This window comes from Oryza sativa, chromosome 12, assembly GCF_034140825.1.
Source record: "Oryza sativa Japonica Group chromosome 12, ASM3414082v1".
In the NCBI taxonomy this organism is placed as follows: Eukaryota; Viridiplantae; Streptophyta; class Magnoliopsida; order Poales; family Poaceae; genus Oryza; species Oryza sativa.
The window spans coordinates 5199764-5219317 of NC_089046.1; the positions used below are offsets into that span (position 1 = coordinate 5199764).

Consider the following 19554-nt stretch of genomic DNA (forward strand, 5'->3'; position numbering starts at 1 on the left):
TTAACCAGGAACAGCATATGGTAGCTTATTATAAGAGGAGCATATTGTATACTCAACAAGCCACATAACAAATATAACAAATATCCAAATATGCAAGTGTATATCATATAACAAACGAGAGTATACTAGGGCTAATTTGAACAAATAGCATTTGATAATCAATTGATAATACAAAAATAGTTGAATAATTAAGGAAAATTAAACCAGCACTACATAATCTAACCTGGTTGCACGGGCCCACCGTAAAACCTTACCCTGTTGCACAAACCCAAAACGCTCCATAGGCGGAGATATCAATTACCAGTGGCGGCGAATCTAGGATAGAAATTGAGGATAGGCTCAACCTCAAAGTACTAAGTTCATGAAAACTACCGTTACACTAGTTTTTCAACACATACATGATTAAAAAAATGATGAAATAGAAGTACCTTGCCAACGGGAAATGAGTGATTGCATATTTGCATCAAAGCATCAACCATCTAAAGTGAGCAGCCACCTATGCATATAATAATAGCAAAATTAGTGACAATAGGAAAGTAAAAAAATTAACTAAAAGATTTGGCCAACCACTAGTCTACAAATACCTGCAATTGAATTACGAGGCAATGATATTCTGCGGGTTTTCAATGCTTGAAATCTATTCATGATTGCATCATCATCAATTTTTTTGAATATTTGAGGCCTTTTTGGTTGATTTTTACTCTCATCAGTTGAAAGTTTAACAATGTTGTTTTCTTCTCCATCGCTAATCTATCAATAAATCAAACTATCAAATAGTGAGGCTCAATTCTTTAAAATCCCATCATCTAGCTGCTGATGCTGCTTAAATCAAAAGAAATAAAAGATGGAATGACAGTGATTGACTCACCGCGCTGGCGCGCTCGGCACTTGGATTTGGATCGGCTGGATCGCTAGCGCTTGCTGCTCTGCTAGTTGCTGCCTTGCTGCTGCTTTCCTATGGCCTACCCAGTGCGGCAGTGCCCACGCCGCATCGGTGCCGCCGCTTGCGGCCGGCCTTCGGCCGTTCGGCGGCTGCGCCCTTGCTGCTCGCTTTTGCCGCCGCCCGTCGCAACTCGCAACGCAGCCGCCGCCGCCGCCCGGTCTCGTCGTCACCTGGTAGGGTTGGGGAATTGGCTTGCCGAATTGGGGGCGTCACCGCATCAGGCGTTGCTTCTGCCTTCGTCTCTGGGCTGGGCCATAGTTGAGCATTTGGGCCTAATCTTTTTCCAGCGCTGCGCTGCGTACCGCTTCGTCTCTATTTTGAGTGCTGCCCTGCTGCCGCTTCGTAGCTGTTCATCTTCTTCCCCACAAGAACTCTGCCATGGCTTTCCCTGAAGATTGAGCTATCTATTAATTTTTTTTTTGCAAAAATCAGAGGGTAGGCTAGAGCCTGATGGAGCCTACCCCTTAAAATCGCCACTGTCAATTACCGATTTTCTGCTGTTCTGTCGGTGATTTTGTTTCCAACATGAGATGCACTACGATAGTGCAGTGATACTGAGTACGTGGTTTTGGTCTCATGTTTAATCCTCAAATCGCTCATGATTTTTTTTCAAAGAAATATTTAGAGAAATGTATTTCCCTTGATCAAATCTTCTTTTTTTTTCAAACGTGCACGGCGCGTGAGACGAGAGAATATTAGGTACTACCAAATAGTGCTATGCTACCGGTGCTGTCAACCCTTAAAATACATTTAAAAGTCACAAAAAATATGAAAAATTTCTGAGACGTGCAACACCATAACTTATAGTATCACACAAGAAATCAACTCAAAATTCGCTGTAATCGTGAAGAAACAAAAAAGATAAACTCGTTCCGTAAATAGTGCTCAAACAGTTCACATCACTATTCACAACAGATTTGTCTTTTTTCTTCTTCACGATTACAACGAATTTTGAGTTTATTTTTTATGTGATACTACAAGTCATGGTGTTGCACATCTCAGAATTTTTTTTCATATTTTTTGTGACTTTTAAATGTATTTTTAAAAGTTGGTAACACCGGTAGCATGGTACTGTTTGGTAGCACCTGATATTCTCTCCGCGTGAGACAGAGAGAAGGGGAAGAAAAGGAGGACTCCGTGCTTTTAAGGTAGGAATAATCACAAAATAAATATTATTTAGCATGCCCATTTAAACAAGGAAAATCAAATTAAATACAGAAACACATTTTTAAGCTTTTTATTTTCGAAATAAATTAGTTTTCAGATTTTAAATAATCAGTTTTTGGAATAAAGTAAATCCTTTTCCAGAATAAAACATTTTCAGAATAAAGAAATTAAATATTTCTTTTTCAAACTTGATGATTTTTGAAAACAAAGGACAGTACAGTACCAATCTTTTTCATGAACGGTATAATACTAAAGGAGAGGATCGTACAGTACCAGTTTTTAATCAGTTTTTTAGAAAGCATAAACAGCACAGTAATAGAAGTACAGTACTCCTCCTTTTATTCGTTTTAGCGTTGAAATTCTGTGCCAAAAATATTTGCCTTCTTAAGTTACAAAGCAATTTTAATCACTACCTAAAAAACCATTTTTGCATATGCTCAAGACCTATATATTTTTTCAAATGGTTCAACCGTCCGTCTATTCGGAGGGGCTTGTAAAAATTGCTATTTCCATGCAGTTGGTGCACCCCAAGATTGAATTTTCACATGTGGGTGGTTATCTCGTCTTCATGCGAAAATGAAAATCAAGGAAAAAATAAATATCCCAAAAATTCCATCCACTGCCGCTCGTCATCGCCGTCGCCGAAGCGCTGCTCCTCGTCGTCATTGTTACAGTCCGCCGCCGCTCGTCGTCACCGAGGCCCGGCAGCTCCTCGTTGCCGTCGCCGCGCGGGAGGAGGAGCTGGGGATCCGCCGCCACCGAGCTCCCTACCATCGGATCCATTGCCACTGCGTTTCCCAACCGCCCTTTCCATTGCCGTGGAGCTCCCCACCTCTCCTGCTTTGCTTGGCCAGCCGCTCCCTCCTAGCGGTGGAGGAGGACAAGCTGAGGAGCCTCCCGTTGCTGCCCCTCCCCACACCTCCACCACCTCAGTCCCACCTTGGATCTGTCCCGACTAGATCCATGGTCGACGGATCGATATCTGCCGCCTCCCGGTCACCCCCACTCCTTCACCGGCTGCTCCGCTCTTGCGCCCTGCACTCACTGCCGTCGCTCCCACCGTTGTCTGAGCCGGCCGTCGCCACCACCAACCCAAGTCCGCCGTCAGGGTCCAGGAGGAAGTGGGAGAGGAGGGTTGGAGTGGAAGAGAAAAATAAGTAGGCAGAGAGGACTTGAAATGAGTGGGGAGAGAGGCCGTGGAAAAACGAGAGGAGCTCATCTGGTCAAAATACCTTATATTTTGGGACAGATAGAGTATGTGTGTGCGGAGGATATACGATGAAGGGTATTGTAGACTAATTTAAATAAAGCATTTTCTTAATATTTGAGAATTGTAAAATAATTGAATATATAAGCAATAGTAAACCAATACTTAACAACCTAACGCGGTTGCACAAGCCCACCGTACAACCAGAGAAAATATGTATTGCAAATGTAGTATATAGACATGTGAGATTTGTCCATATTACTACAAGTAAAAGTTTTACTCTAATATTTAATCATGAGTAAAAATTTTATGGAACTAAAGTTTTAATCTGGTGATGTGGACAAATCTTAAACAAAGTGTCCATTTTTAGATCATTCGTTAGTTTCTGGGTTTGCGATATATTTTTCAGCACAACCTTACCTGATTGCACAAACCCAAACCACTCCACACCCGGAGTCTACTCCATACCCAGAGATATCACAAAAAATAATGTTTAGCTCTCTCATAACACTCACCTTATTAATTCGAATAGTTTTACTCTAAAATCAGATATGTGCAAATTTACACACAAGATACAACTTCACGACCTGTTACCATATGCCTTACAATATACCTCCGAAATGAATTGTCACAAACCTGTTAGCATTACACAACCTAACATGAGCACACCTACGTCAGCTTATCTTGCCACTTCTTAGTCTAGGGCCTCACATTTGATCATGTTATATATACCACAAAGTCAATTTCCTTTTCTACGTACGCTAACTCGTGATTAGTTTGGTAAATGTTTTACAACAGTAGCTCGTGAATCGGTCTTTAATTTTTATGAGCTAGATCATCGAAACCGTCAAAACCGTGTGCTCATAACCCAATAATTAAGCATAGATGAAGCATTAATTATCTTTATGTGAATCTAGTGTTTTTAAGCATGACTAATTAAGTAAAGTTAAAATAATCTAGCCAAAACATTATAAAGTTCTAAGCTAGTCCAATTATAATACCGGTTAGAAAGAATAGGTGATCAACAATCAAAGGGGTACGTCACACGCGTGAACTTAGATATCGTGAGTATTGGTAGAAGATATCGTTAGTTCCAAACTAAATCTTGTAAACTTTATGTACACACTGTTGTCTGGAACTTCAGGATTGTTAACAATGGAAAAGAATTGCACTTTTGTCACCATTATTATTAGGAGAGGACACACGAGAAAGAGACAGGGATCGCTCCCATTACCATCTACTACTAGGCATCAAACACAACTAATACACACAGAAATATTGAACGATTGTTAATTAGAGCTAGCCATGGACAACGCTCGAGAGAGTGAGGATGAGCATTGCCTGTACGCGCAGGAGCTCGTGTTCGCCTACAACCGCTCCATGGTGCTGCGAGCGGCGATCCAGCTGGGCCTCCTCGACGCGCTCGCCGCCGGCGGCGACGCGCTGACCACCGACGAGCTCGCCGGGAAAATCCAGGCCACGGACGGCGTCGCGGTGGATCGGATTCTCCGGTTCCTCGCGTCCTTCGACGTGGTGAGGTGCTCAACAGAGACGAGCCCCGACGGTGGCGCGGCTCTGATCCGGCGCTACACGCCGGCGCCGGTGTGCCGGTGGCTCACCAAGAACAACGGCGAGGGGTCGCTGGCTCCATTCTCCATGTTTATTATCGACGAAGACCACCTATTGCCCTGGTATATACACATTATTCCTATAATCCTATTTACGATTGTCAATTGAACCAAATGGTACATCATATGCGCGAAGTGAATTTATAATTTAACTGGTTAGGTTCCCTATGGTGTAACATCTCATCGGAGTTTAAGATTTTGACATGAGTGATTGTATTTACGCTAATTATTTTCTAGTGGTAGGCAGTAACCTACCTTCATATTTTCTAGTAGTAGACGGCAACCTACCATCATAGAAAGAGATTTGCTCCGGTCTAACAAAAAGTACCATGAGGTACTGGTACCTCGAGATACTTTTTGCTGGATCGAACCAAATCTCTTATAATACATCATAAGCATATGCATATCCATGTAGGCAACACATAGCGGAGGCGGTGGCGAGCGGCGGGCCGGCGCCGTCCGAGAGGACCCACGGGATGCCCTACCACGAGTACATAGGGAAGAACAAGAGGCTGGGCGGGCTGTTCGACCACGCCATGGCGCAGCACTCGGCGATCCGGGCCCGCAAGATGCTCGAACGCTTCGAAGGTTTCGATGGCATCCAGCGGCTCGTCGATGCCGGTGGAGGCGACGGATCCACCCTGGGGATGATCACCTAGCGGTATAAGCATATTAGGGGCATCAACTATGACCTGCCTCACGTCATCTCTCAGGCCCCATCTCTTCCAGGTATGTGTGATCGAGATTTTGTGTTGACTACAAGCATTGATCAGTTTGCACGACGAACTGATCTCTACTATTATAAAAATTGAATATGTTTTTACCGGTATTTTGGTACGTCATCTGTGTATGAGCTGATTTTTAAGTTTGTTTGCTTTTGGAAATATATATCCGTAATTGAGTCGGTTTTTAATATCGCTTACTTTTGATAATACATAAGGAATCATGTAAGAAATCTGTTTTCAAATCTAAAGAACTTTTAACTAGAAAAAAAAAATCAAACGATTTACAATATGAAACGGAAGGAGTAACTAAATAAGTGTGCGCAATATGCCCTGGATGTTGATCTTATATTACAGGCGTGGAACATATAGCTGGAGATATGTATGAGAGTGTGCCCAATGGAGATGCAATTCTTTTGCAGGTATGATAGTGTACCCACTCTATATATACCGCTTCTTTTGATGACCTAAGTTTATGACTAGCAGAATCATTTGGGTTGTTATATATAGCAGGGTTTGAAATTTCGGTTCAAAATTTACAAAATTTCGACCCCCACCGGCATGCTCAAATCTCACTTGAAATTTTCGGTTTTTTGCAATTTTTTGTGAATTTGGTCAAATTTTATTCAAATTCATTCAAATTCAGTCAAATTTTCAAATAATTTTGGCTCAAAATTTCGGTAACCCCTGTCATAAAATCCAATTTCAAAATTTCAAACCTGATATATAGTCATATGGAAAGAAAATGTTTAACCAAATACAATTTGTGACGCATGAAATTTTGAGAGTACAAATACAATAAAACAATTGATTCTAGCGTTGTACGATGTCTCCTATATATGGCTGTGAAATTGGGACATTTGGCTAGTAGAAAGAAAGAACGTTCCATAAAGATGGAAATAATGCAGAATTAATTCATACATGCATATACATATGCAGTGGATGCTCCTTATGTTCAGTGACGAGGACTGCATCAAGATACTGAAGAACTGCCACCAAGCTCTCCCTGAAGGCGGGAAAGTGATCATTGTGGAAGGTCTTCTGCCAGAGACCCCAAATACTACTCCAGCTGCGCAGGATTCATTCACCATGGATATGATCTTGTTTGTCCTCTTCAAGGTAGGGAAGCACAGGACAGAGCAAGAGTTTGCAAAGCTTGCCAAGGAGTCTGGCTTTACCGGTACCTTCCGGTCGACCTACATATTCTTGAACTTCTACGCCCTTGAGTTCAATAAGTAGCTACACCTATAAAACAGTATGGTCTTGAATAAGAGTTGCTAGCTCGCGTGTGTACTTATGTCTCTCTATGATATGTTTATATTCCAATGTATGTCCCTATTGTGTCACTATAGCTAATCTAAATGTTAATCTTCGATATACCATCTATATCTAGGTTTCCGGTGGACTTTCGTCCGTCACCCCCTGTCCGCTTCGTGATCGTGACATCGGTTTAGATCAGGATTCACCGCTGGCCTCAATGTTGGTATGGACTCTGAATCAAACACAATAAAATCAGCTAGAAGGAGTCCAAGGATTAAAAGTTCGAGCAAATCACAAAGCAATACACAATATCCGACCTTGATTTTCGTCTTGCCCATGACGGTGGTGCCTCTGTATGGTGGCGGCAGAATCGATAGAGAAGATGATCACATCGGTGAAAAGAACGTGATGGCGTTCACTGCTCCGCCGCCAACGTGTGCCGCCGTTGTCGAGGTTGTTGCCACATGTGCCTGCCTGCCACCCCACCTCAATGCCCGTCTTCTCGTCACCGGCCGGGAGAGGAAGAGAGTAGGGGCGCCGGCAAGGGAGGAGGAGAGAAGGGCCCTGCGCCTGGACGACATGGAGGAAGCAGAGGATCCAACGACAAAGTTAAAGACGACATTGGAGGGAGGCGATGCCAGTGGAGATGGAGAGAGCTAGAGGGAAAGAGGTGTGGTCCACCTTCTACCTCCAAGCCGGGCCCGGGCCCCGATTCACGCATGCGGTAAGGATTCGTTTTTTCAGTCGCTAGGCTGATGATCCCTAGCGCGCCACCATGTCGATCTGCCTCCCCATGCGTTTCCTACTCCAATCTATACCTTCTTAAAAATTACGTAAGGCTTCCGATAGTCCGCTTTGTCCGTCATCATCGTTTGAGTCTGAGTTCGTCTTTAACAAAAATCCCCGAGCAGATCAACCGATTGCTCCCAATCCATTTGCCCCCAATTTCCAAAATACATGAATCACAAAATCACTCAATTGCAATCCCAAACCAAAATCAAGAATCCTCCACAAAATCAACATCCCAAATCAAAAATAAAATCCAAAACCTAACCCTAGCCGCCTCCTGCAGTCACCCTCCTCGTGGTCACTGTCGCCGTCGTCGTCGTCGTCTGCCGCCGTCGTTGTCGTCGCCATCGTCGTCGTCCGCTGCCGTCGTCGTCATCGCCGTTGGCGTCGTCTGCCACCGCCGTCGTCGTTGCCGTTGCCGTCGTTGTCATCGCCGCCTTCCGCCACGACCGGCTCCCGAGCCAGCCTTCCGCCGCTCTCGGCAGCGTCTCCGCGCCGGGGATGGGGCCGACGCCGCCACCGCCATCAGATCCGCTGCGGGAGGGAGGCGAGAGGGGTCAGAGGGAGTTGCCGCCGCCGGATGCGTCCTTAGCCGCCACCACCGCCGCCGGATCCACCCGCGGTCGCCGTCGCCGGACCCATCGCGCGAGGGAGGCGAGAGAGAGGGTGAGGGAAAGGACGGTCGGGAGGAAGAGGGGGATATGGAGCGGCGCCGCTGGTGGGGGGAGAGGGAGCGGCGCCGCGGGGGTGGGGGAAAACCGCCGCCGGGGAGAGGGAGGAGGAGTGGCGGAGGGGGAGAGGTGACGCAGAGAGAGACAGTGTCACGCCCAGAAATTCCCGAATAGAATTCCATGCAGAATGTGCATTAAAATCCCCGTCCAGGACCGGCCGGGGTACACAAACGACAATGTTGACATTCAGATCCACGTCTTACAAACATCATAAAAGTCTTACATAAATGCAGCGGAAAAAGGAAGACAACAGGAGCTAAGCCTTGACTAGAACTGCAGCGGGAACACCACTCCACAAGCACCCTCGATGGCACGGACGAAGCCTACTCCTCGGAGAAACCTCCATCTGACACATACTCGAACTCTGGGGTTGGGAAAAAAAATAGAGCAAGACTGAGTACTACCCACTGTACTCAGCAAGTCATACCGGAATAGGGGTATGATGCAGGGAATTATCAAAGGAGAGCTAGAGTGGTTCATTTGCATAAAGCGAGCATTTATAAACAGAAGTTGAAAGATTTAAACAGTTGTAATAATTAATTATTATTAACTATCCACTGTCCAACGCTATCCCACGTTACGACAGGCCCAACCATCCACCTAAACTATCCAAATTCAAAAGATTACACTAGGGTGAGACTAATCACGGTGAATCTGGTTGACCGCCTATAACCGCGGGCACGGCTACTCGAATAGTTTTACTCTGATCAGAGGTGTACAACTGTACCCACAAGACACAGCCCCACGACACGTTTCCGTGCGCCGACATGCCACCACGACATACCGGAAAGAGGCCGTGACAGGACCCTTCGCATAACCCCCTCTAACCAAGCACACCACACCTCAGGTTTCACCCCCACTCCTCGCAAGGCAGCGGGCAGTCCCCTCTCGTGCCTACGTGAATCCGGAAGCCGCATAGGCCGTCGCAGGGCCCATCCAAACTCCATCACGCCCACCCTTGCCTGGATGCGTCGGCTAGAGGAAAGCTACACTACAAGCCCAGCCGTTGCCCACGCTGGCTTGTGGTAAGTACGATAAGTTCTTCCAGGGCATCCCGCGAACCGGTCCTTAACTGCCATGGGTGCGACCAGCAAAACCATGCACCCACAGCCCACCATGTGATTTATTTTAATTAACCAACACCAAAGCGGTGGCACTAATCCAACAGTACCATTAGAACCAACAGTCTAAACATTAATAGGATTCTCCCCATTGTGCACTAGTTGAACTAAGCATGGCTAAGCAATCCCTAGTCCAATCTCTAGTCATGTTATAACCCCAAGCTGACAAAGGGACATGGTACAACAATAGCATGGCTATGACAATAGGTAAACACCCCATAGTAACATTATAAAACAATGCAATATTTGAAGGAAAACAATAGAGCATTTGCAATATAGGATCAACATGTTCAAGTGACAAGCATGACTTGCCTTGCTCTGCTGCTGGAGGAACCTCGGCGACTATTTCGAAGTACACCGGAGCGTCGGAAGAACCGGAATCTAGCGACATACAAGACAAACATTGCAAACAGGCTATAAGACTACTGAAACAGAGAACAAAACCATTTTTAATGGATTCTACACATTTTTCTTGATTTACTGAGACTTGAATGGGCTTAAACGGAGCTCGGATGAATTAGATATGAATTTTAGAAGATTCACTGTGTTTATTAATATAACAAAAAGTCCTTAAATCATTTATTGCGCAATAAATCCCAGGGCTGGCGTCAGCACGGGGGGAGGAGGCGCGGCGCCGACATGTGGGGCCCACCGGTCAGCGGCTCGGGAGAGGGAGGAAAGGGGCGCCGGCGAGCGGGCCCCCTCGGCAGCGACTCAAGGGGGGGAACGGTTCACCGTGGACCGGGACCACGCAGGTGGTCCACGGGACCGACGGCCCAGATCGCTCCCGGGGTTGATCGGATGGGCGGCGGCGACCCGGCTCGGCTTGGCTCAAGGCCGGCCCGCCGGCCACGGCGATGGCGACGGCGCGCGCGTGCGAACGCGTTGCCGGCGACGGCAACCGCCGGCGGAGGCAACGGCGCAAAGGCGACGCGAAGGCAGCGGCGGCTAGGAAGGAGAGGGAGGGGAATAGATGGGAGAGGAAGCCTCACTAAGGGTGGCCGGCGCGGAGGAAGACGACGGCGAACGGCGACGGCAAGCCACGGGAGGACGACGGCAACCGGCGGACGGGCTTCGGGGTGCCCTAAGGAAGGGAGAGAGAGATTAGAGAGAGGGAGATGAACCACGGCGACCGGCATTCATGGCCGAAGGCGGCGGTAGAGGTTGAACTCACCGGAGCGCGAGGGAATGCGAATTCCGGCGACGAAACTCGACGGGGAAGGGGCGGCTGGGGTGGAGCTTAGCCTCGCGAACCCGACGGCGGCGACGGCGCGGTGCGGCGGCGAGCCTAGCGGCGGCTAGCGGCGGCCGGAGTGACGGGAAAGGCGGCGGCGGGTGGATGCACGGTGCGGGAGTGATGGAGAGCTCGGGAGAGTTCGGCGAAATGGGGAAAAAGAGAGAGGGGGTGGCGTCGGAGCTTAAATAGGGAGAGAGGGGGCCGGACGTGGCCGGGAGAGGCGGGAATCGCCGGCCAACGTGGGGAAGTGGGGGAGGAGAGAGAGGCGGGATTCGAAAATCGAATCCCGGCCATCTCGGGCGCGGGCGCGGGCGGGAGAGAGAGGGGAGTGGGCGCGAGGGACGCGGCGCACGCGCGGGCGTGGCCGACGTGGCCCGGAGGAGGCGGAGGCATGGGCGCGGCGGCGGTTGCGGGCGCGGCGGCGCGGCGCGAGGTGGGAGACGGGTCCGACAGGTGGGCCCCACCTGTCGGTGACCCGGGAGAGAGGAGGGGGCGCGGGCTGAGCTGGGGCGTGGCCTCCGGCCGGCCCAGCAAGGCGCGAGGAGAGAGGAGGGGAAGTGGGCCGGCGGCCCACTAAGGGAAAAGGAAAAAGAAAAAAAAAGAAAAAGGAAGAAAGGAATTTCCAGGGATTTAAATATTGCTTGTGCTCAATTTTAATTGGTCAAAATTATTTCTAGGGCTCTGAAAATTCCACTAAAAATCCTGTTAGTGAATTTCGACATGTAGAACTCAAGAAAAATTCCATATGTCAGATTCGATTATTATTTGTATTACTTCCTTAGGGTTTTCTCTTGATTTGTACCGGCATTTTCTTAGGGTCATTTATAAATTAAATTTTAGGCTTGGGAGGAGAACTTCGGGGTGTGACAGACAGGGGGAGGGGAAATGATTTTAGGGTTAGGGTTTGGACCGTTGAACTTTTATATAGGTCGGAATCAATCAGGACCGTCTATAAGATGGGACGGCTCCAACTTCTCCCGCATTGGGCCGGGCGCCGTTCCCAGCCGCCCACACTATTGGGCCGCGTGTAATCTCACAGAATAAGTTCACTTTATGTCCCTAAAGTTATCCCTGAATCTGTTCCTAGGCCGCACACACCATTGGGCCACGTGTAATCTCCTCACAGAATAAGTTCACTTTATGTCCCTAAAGTTGTCCCTGAATTTGTTCCCAGGCCTCCTACACTATTGGTCACCTCATGGGCCGCGTGCACGCTCCGCATGGAATAAGTTCACTTGAGGTCCCTTAAGTTGAACTTTTTTTATTTCATTAGGAATAGATTTTCTTAAAGAGCTCATATCATCTAAAACTAAACCCTAATCATTTAATATTTTAATATTTGGTATAATTTATGTTTACCCGTTGCAATGTACGGGGGTATTTTTTTTAGTATACATATATGTGATCACGGTCTCTGTTTGGATAGACACTAAAAAAAAATTGTCTAGACGAGCAAAACTGATCACGGATTTTCTGCCCGCCTTTACACAAACGACTGGAAATCGACATTTCCACAGGTGCCCTGCGTGATCATTTCCTTGTTCACTGACAGCCATGGAAATCACTACTGATAGGCATTAAAGTGTATAGTACCTCCTTGTCAAAATGTATGAGGCCGTTAATTTTATGCAGACCATTCAACAAGTAATAACAAAAATAAATGATATTTAGGCACGGGGCCGGGAAGCACAACGGGGGTGGCACCACTGGACGTCGGCGTCCACGGCGCTCCGGCTTACCTCGGGCGAAACAGAGGCGAGGCCGGTGGAGAGGGGGCGGCTGCGAGGCTTGGCGCGGCTCCAGTCGACGGGGAGGTGCGGCCGGAACTCGCCGGTGCGGTGGAGAGAGGAGGTGGCGCGGGAAGACGTTTGGGAGGGCTCGGCTTGCTGGGAGGAGGCAAAAGGGGAAGAACGGGAGGGGCGGCGCCATTTTATAGGCCGAGAGGAGGAGGGAACGGCCGGAGGGAGCTCGCCGGCCGGCCATCCATGGCGGCCAATCAAGGAGGATTAAATCCGGCGAATTTAATCCGAATTAAGAGGGGAAATCAAGGGGGAATTGATGATGAGGAGGAGAGGAACCGATTTTCGCAATCACTTTGGAGGAGAAACCACTGGGGAGGGAGATCAAGAGGCGGCCGCGCTTCTGTTCAGCCGTGAGAAGAACAGGCGACGGCTCGGCTGGAGGAGGAAGACGACCCAGCGGCTGGGCCAGCTGGGCCACGCGGAGGATTAGAAACAGACTTTATCCGCGGAGAGTGAGGAAGGTTGGGCCGAGCAAGGGAGGCGAGGAGATGGGCTAAGGAGAAGGAAAAAGGCCCACGAGGGAGGGAGAGAGAGAGAGAGAGGAGGAAGGGGAGGAGGGGGGCGCTGATACGCGATCAGCCGCGCGCGCGCGGTCAGTCGCTCCCCCTCTAGTCTCTTCTCTGTATCTACTATACTTATGTATATACTACATATACACACATATATACATATGTATATATGTGTGTATATATATATATTTATAAATATATTTTTAATATATAAAAAATATATACACATATATACAAACTTTGTATACGATGTATACGAATTTTATATACATATGTATTAAAAAATTAAAAAAATAAGAAATTACATCACGTATACAAAGTTTGTATACACGTATGTAAAGTTTGTATACGCGTATATAAACTTTGCATACGCGTATACAAACTTTGCATACGTACGAATACAAACTAGCTTGGTATACATACGAATACAAACTTTGTATTCATACATCTTAAAAAAAACTAAAAAAACAGAAGAGAAACCGAAAAAAAAAGAAAAACTAAACTGAACCGAAACCAAAAAAAGGGAAAAAAAAAAGGGCAAACCGAACAGAAACGGAAAACATGGAAAAAACAAAAAAAAACAGAAAACTCGCTCTCCCGTGCGGCGCGTCCGCCGCCCCCTCTCCTCGCGCGACACGTGTCCAGTCATGCGGGGAGGGGCGCGCGCGAGTAATAGCCTTCTCGAGGGGAGGAGGACAATAAGACTTCTGCCATGGGCTGAGAGAGAGGGAGGACTTTGGGCCGAAAATGACCCAAAGGGAGAGAGGATTTATTTTTAGGTTTTCTATTTTTAGTTAACTCTGAAATTGGTTTTTGTTGCTTAATAAATATTTTTGCTGCTCTGAAAATTTGAGTAAAAATTGAGGGCTCCTCTTTGACCATGGAGAATTTAAGAAAAATACTCCAGGCCACATTTGAATTTTTCTTGTACGCATTTTAATGTTTGCCATTTCCTTTTTGAATTTTAATTAATTTATTATTTCTTTTAGAGAATGATTTTTAAAACGGGATGAATTTATCAGGTTGTGACATTAAAGGAGTCCGACTACTTGAAGACCTCATTTATCACTCCGTTCGGTGCGTACTGCTACATCATGATGCCTTTTGGCCTGAAGAACGCTGAAGCTATGTTACCAACGCATAATTAAGAGATGTTTGCAGTCACAGCTCGAGCGCAATGTGGAGCCATATATCGATGATGTTGTCATCATCAAGACCTAGCAAAAGGTCAACTTGATTGCTGACCTGGAAGAAACCTTCCAAAACATACGTGCCTTTAGGATGAAGTTGAACCCGTAGAAGTACCGTCAGGGAAGCTGCTTGGTTTCATGGTGTCGTATCGCGGCATCGAGGCCAACCTGGAGAAGATCAACGCTATACGCGATATAAAACCACCGACCACTCGGAAGGATGTCAAAAACTCACCGAGTGCTTGGCGGTTCTCAGTTGATTTATTTCCAAGGTGGAGAACGAGGCATGCCCTTCTTCAAGTTGCTAAAGAAGACAAACGATTTCTAATGGACGCCCGAAACCCAACGAGCTTTTGAAGATTTTAGATTTCAATAGTTTCCTCACAATATATTTCTCGTGCTGGCTTCACCTCATCCATAGGAGCCTTTGCTACTTTATGCATTGGCGAGAATAGGAGCGAGACATTCAAAAAGCTCAAAGGCCTATTTATTTCATCGGTGAAGTTTTGGCCGACCGCAAAATGTGGTATCCACAAGTCTAGAAGTTATTGTATGGAGTGCTGATCACGGTCAGGAAGCAAGCACATTATTTTCAAAGTCACTTGGTCACTATGGTCACGTCTTTTCCACTCGGTGACGTTCTTCACAATCGTGAAGCTTTCGGCAAATTACAAAGTGGGCTCTAGAGATAATGGCATTCGATATAGCCTTCAAAGCCCGAACATCAATTAAGTCACAGGTCTTAGCAGATTTTGTTGCCGAGTGAATGGAAATTCAAGAAGGGACACCAATGGAGAAGCTGGAGTACTGGACTATGTATTTTGATGAGTCTCCATCTCTGGCGTGCTCCAAATCCATCCCCTTTCCCCCATACTAGCCCGTCCAGTTTGGCCATCTTGTGACAGCAAAGCACCGCTGCAAGAGGACCGATGCTTGGAAAGGAAATCGCCGCAGCCTTCAACGCCCATCTCATGGCGCTACCATCATCATTGCAACATGCTACGTGGTTGCTTTGCCGTCGCCTACCCGTCCTCCCACCACGGTGGCCTCGCCGCCACGCCACTCTAGCCTTGCCGTCCTCCTACCATGCCAAGCTCGCTGCCACACCACTGTAGGCTGCGCACCATGCTTGACGACCACGAGCCTCCGTGCCACCCTCGCTGACCGCACTTGTCCCCGCGTTGCCGACGCCTCCTCTATCGACCTTTGCGCCTCCGTGATGTGGGCTCCAGCCGCACAGGCGGTGCCTCCGACCACGCCAGTCCACTGTGCCACTTGCTGCTTCTGCCTCACACAGGCCTCACGTTGCCGTGGCCTCACCGTGTTGGTCTTCTCGGCAGTCCGCGCCACGCCGGCCATGCCGCCTCGCCGCCAGCCCGCCTCCACGCTACGCTGGTTGTCCGCCGACACATCCTCTCCCGGCAACACTCCCTGCGCCGGGCACCCACTGCCTTGCGCAACAGCCAGATCCAACCAAGAGAGGGTTGGATCCGGGTGTGAAGGTGTTAGATCCGCCCCTCCAATGGCCATGGTGACTGTCGCCGTGCATTGCCTACTCTTCCTGTGCCAAGAGGGGTTTCTGCCGAAGATGTGGCCTTGGCTCCACCTTCCTAGCTCACCACCGGCTTTTTCGTCAGTGAGCTCCGGCGGTGGCTAGGTAGAGGAGGGGCAGCGCGGGTGGCTAGGGTTCCATCCCTGAGCCGCCCACACATGGGCGACGCAGAGGAAAAAGTCTGGTTCCGTCTCAGAAATATTGCGTCAATTTCCGGATGTGACCAAACGCCTATGTAAATGACTTATGTGCTGCCTGGAAAAATGTTTCCATTAAGTAGTGAGTATAATTTCTAAAATTACTGATATTAGAGTGCATGACATGAACGATTATACGATATCTTTATCTTTATCTTTACCTACTTAAAAAACAAAATCTGCTTCAAACAAAAAAAATTATTTCTCCGTTGGTCCTCCTGGTCCGACGACTTCTCCTGCTCGAGTCGTCCATGGCGCCACACGGGCACCATGTCGCCACCACATCGACCTATCTTTCCATGTGTTTTCTCCTCTAATTAATTGCAAAAATCGATTGTTCACTCCTCCCTCATCCTTTCCTTTGTGATTTTCTTTTTCAATTCGGATTTAATTCACTAGATTTAATCTCGGTTTAACGGTTATCAATGATGGTTAGACAGCTATCTTCCCCCGGTTGTTCCTATCCCAAGTTTTGCGGATTCACTCCGATTTTGGAAAAAACGGAAAGAGGAGATCGAGTGGATCCAAAGCTCTCAATCAATTTTGGGAGATCATAGATTTGATAGGGATGATTGGCTCCGGTACCATACAGGCACATAACTGTCTACTGGAAGTTAAGAGAGACAGGCTATGAAGGGAGGTAGGTAGGAGACGCCTTTTCAATTTTAAAGTATAGCGATACTAATGTTTTAATTTAATTATTCATCAGCTCATAATAGCTATTTTATTACTGGAAAAAAGTTTTTACCCGTTGCAACGCACATTTATTTTTTTTTCTAGTAATAATAAAAATACAAAACTGCCGGCAGGGCAAATGCGCTACACAGTAAGATAAATTTTAGCATGACCTTTTTTTGCCATGTTTTTATTGTCATCAACACTTTATTTAAATTTTCCATACAATAAACGAGTATATATATCTCATACGGTCCAACAGTAACTAGGTGACGATGAGGGGCACAGCCTTGAGAGGGGTAGCCATAACAAGGATATCGTTGCTTGTGTACCGCTCGGTGACGTCCACCTCCTCAGCCGACATGCCTTTGGGCAGGTGCCACTCGAACGCATGCAGCAATGACGCGACTGTAAATGGCACGACGAGCTCTACCATTGGCAAAGCAGGGCACAGCCTTCGGCCAGACCCAAGCGGAATAAACTTGGCCTGCTTCCCCCACAAGTCCAGCTCCGTCTTGCCCAAGAAACGGTCCGGCAAGAAGTCGTCCGGTCTCTCCCATGCGGTAGAGTCACGCATTATCGCCCATGAGTTGAAGATCACCGTCGTGCCCTTGGACACGGCGTAGCCGCCGATCCTCACGCCGTCCTCGACCACCAGGTGCGGCAACAGGAGGGGTGCCACAGGGTGCAGCCGCATCGACTCCTTCACTGCGGCCTGGAGGTACGGAAGGTTCACCACATCGGCCTCCGTGATCGTCCCATTGCCTCCAAGTGCGGCCTTCATCTCTGCTCGCGTGGTGGCCATCACATTAGGGTTGCGCAGCAGTTCTGCCATGGCCCACTCCACCGTGATCTTGGTCGTCTCGGTCCCTGCTGCAAGGATGTCAAACAAAAGGATTTTCACGTCACGGCGAGAGAGCTTGCCGGTGGACATGAGCACAAGGAGAGAGTCCAGCACATCCTTGCACTGGTCGTCGGTGCCCTGGGCTAAACGGCAGTCAATTATGCTGTCCAGGATATGGAGGACTCGACTCATGTGTATGGCCGTCCAGTGGCGAATGCCTTGCAAATCTAGCGGCCGGAGCAGCGGGAAGAAATCGGACGCGTTCGGCTTCGCAAGTATTGCAACGATATCCTCCATAAGATCCCTTAAATTGGGGTGGGCATCGACGGAGAGAAGCACGTTCGCCAGGAGGTCGAACATGCCATGGTACAGGACCTGGCCGATATCAACCTCCTGCCCAGCGCGGCGACGGAAGCTGTCCACCATGTCGTGCACCTTACGCTCGCGGGCGCTGCGCGCCACGCCGAGACTGCGTGGCGAGAAGACGTGCGTTACCGCGATGCTGCGCAGGGTCTTCCATAGAGGATCGTAGCTCGGCAGCCAAACCATTGATCGTTCCGCGTGCGCGAGCGCACGTCTCGTGTCCGGGACCGTGCGCGCCGCAAGGCGCCGATCGTGCTTGGCGAATGCTTCCCACGCAGCGTCGCGCGAGGAGATGAACACGGTGGTGACGAGGCCAAGCTTGAGCGTCATCACGGGGCCATGGGCGTGAGCCAGGCTTGCGAGTTTGTGGTGGAGGTTGCCGCCGCGCAGGTCGAGTAGGTTACCGACTATGGGCAGCGTCCTGGGGCCAGGCGGCCGCTGCCCATCACCCCTTCTGTTTGTTCCCACGTAACAGAGTAGTAGGACAGCAAGTGATATCCCCAGAAACCACAACCCACTTGCCATTTTGTGCGTTGCAGACTTGTAGTTAATTTGAAACCATAAGAATGGTACCCGCCCTATATATATAGTTATATACCTCGAGCTTTCCAAGGCCAGTTTCGTCCGTTCCTCAACCTTCCGCTATCACCGTGGGAGATTTTTTTTGTCACTATGGCCCCGTTCTTTTCTCCGACAAAAGTTAGATATTCGTGGCACACTTTTCAAACTGCTAAACGGTGCGTTTCATGTAAAACTTAATTAATCATAAGTTAATAGCACCTCATTTTACGTAAAACACTTAATTTTCATCTTCATTTACATGAGTTTCAAACACCACCAATAGCTAACATTCAGCCCCCTCCTCCCACTTGTCAGATATGGATCCAACAGTAGAATTCGCTCTTAGGGCTCCTTTGGAACAAAGCAAAAATAGAGGATTTTTATAGGATTGAAATCCTATGCAAAATAATGGAATGAGCATTATATTTGAGATTCCTACAAAATTCCAATAGAATGGCTTGATTCATAGGAATTTTGGAGGATTTCTAACACGAGGTTAGACCACATGGAAAACTTTTCTTAGGTCTATCTTTCTCCTTAAATCTTATACTTTTCCAATGAAGCGTACAAACAAATAAGTTTCACAAAATTCCTGCATTTTGAAATTCCTAGTTATCAATTAAACATGCCAACTCTCAATTCCTACGTTTTCATGTTTCTATGTTTTTTAATTCATGTGTTCCAAAGGAGCCCTTTATTTGGTGTGGTTTTGCTTGATGTTACATTTTAAAATACAAAGATGTATCAATATTCGAGTATGCAATTTGATTTAAGAGAAATTATATTATTTGGCACCGGCATGCGCTCAATTAATTTTCAAACTAGTTATCAACCCTGTATACCGCACGGGCCAATGATTATACAAAACATTTATCTATTTTTTACAATTATAACATTCAAATAAAGTTTAATTTATTTGATCACTATTTTTAATTATATTTTCATTTCAGTGTTATATAATTACGCTCCAATTTCAGGACAGTGATTTCAATGCATGCTATTGACTTCAACAGAAAAAACTATGCGTGCAATGTCATGAGTAGATCTATACTGAAA

At 47.5% G+C, this 19554-nt stretch overlaps 2 protein-coding genes and 1 long non-coding RNA gene across 4 annotated transcripts; 1 reads left to right on the plus strand and 2 right to left on the minus strand.

Annotated features, from left to right (window-relative positions):
- LOC9268252 (uncharacterized) lies at window positions 1-1140 on the minus strand. Of its 2 annotated transcripts, XR_001541844.3 has the most exons (4): window positions 869-1140; window positions 585-750; window positions 429-496; window positions 1-315 (listed from the first exon to the last, which is right to left on the minus strand). It is a non-coding gene; the product is annotated as an uncharacterized lncRNA (long non-coding RNA). The 2 variants fall into 2 exon arrangements; XR_010738705.1 differs by lacking the exon at window positions 585-750.
- Window positions 1141-4591: 3451 nt separating this feature from the next.
- On the plus strand, window positions 4592-7013 carry LOC107276887 (3-aminomethylindole N-methyltransferase). The gene is given in 4 exon segments (XM_026021958.2): window positions 4592-5008; window positions 5361-5674; window positions 6025-6089; window positions 6607-7013. Coding segments are annotated over 4 exon segments (1065 nt in total). The 5' UTR covers window positions 4592-4622; the 3' UTR covers window positions 6907-7013.
- A 9576-nt stretch (window positions 7014-16589) lies between these two features.
- LOC4351736 (cytochrome P450 76M5-like) lies at window positions 16590-18820 on the minus strand. The gene has a single exon (XM_015764024.2). The coding sequence runs from the start codon at window positions 18460-18462 to the stop codon at window positions 16996-16998; it is 1467 nt and encodes a 488-aa protein (XP_015619510.1). The 5' UTR covers window positions 18463-18820; the 3' UTR covers window positions 16590-16995.
- Between the last annotated feature and the right edge of the window lie 734 nt (window positions 18821-19554).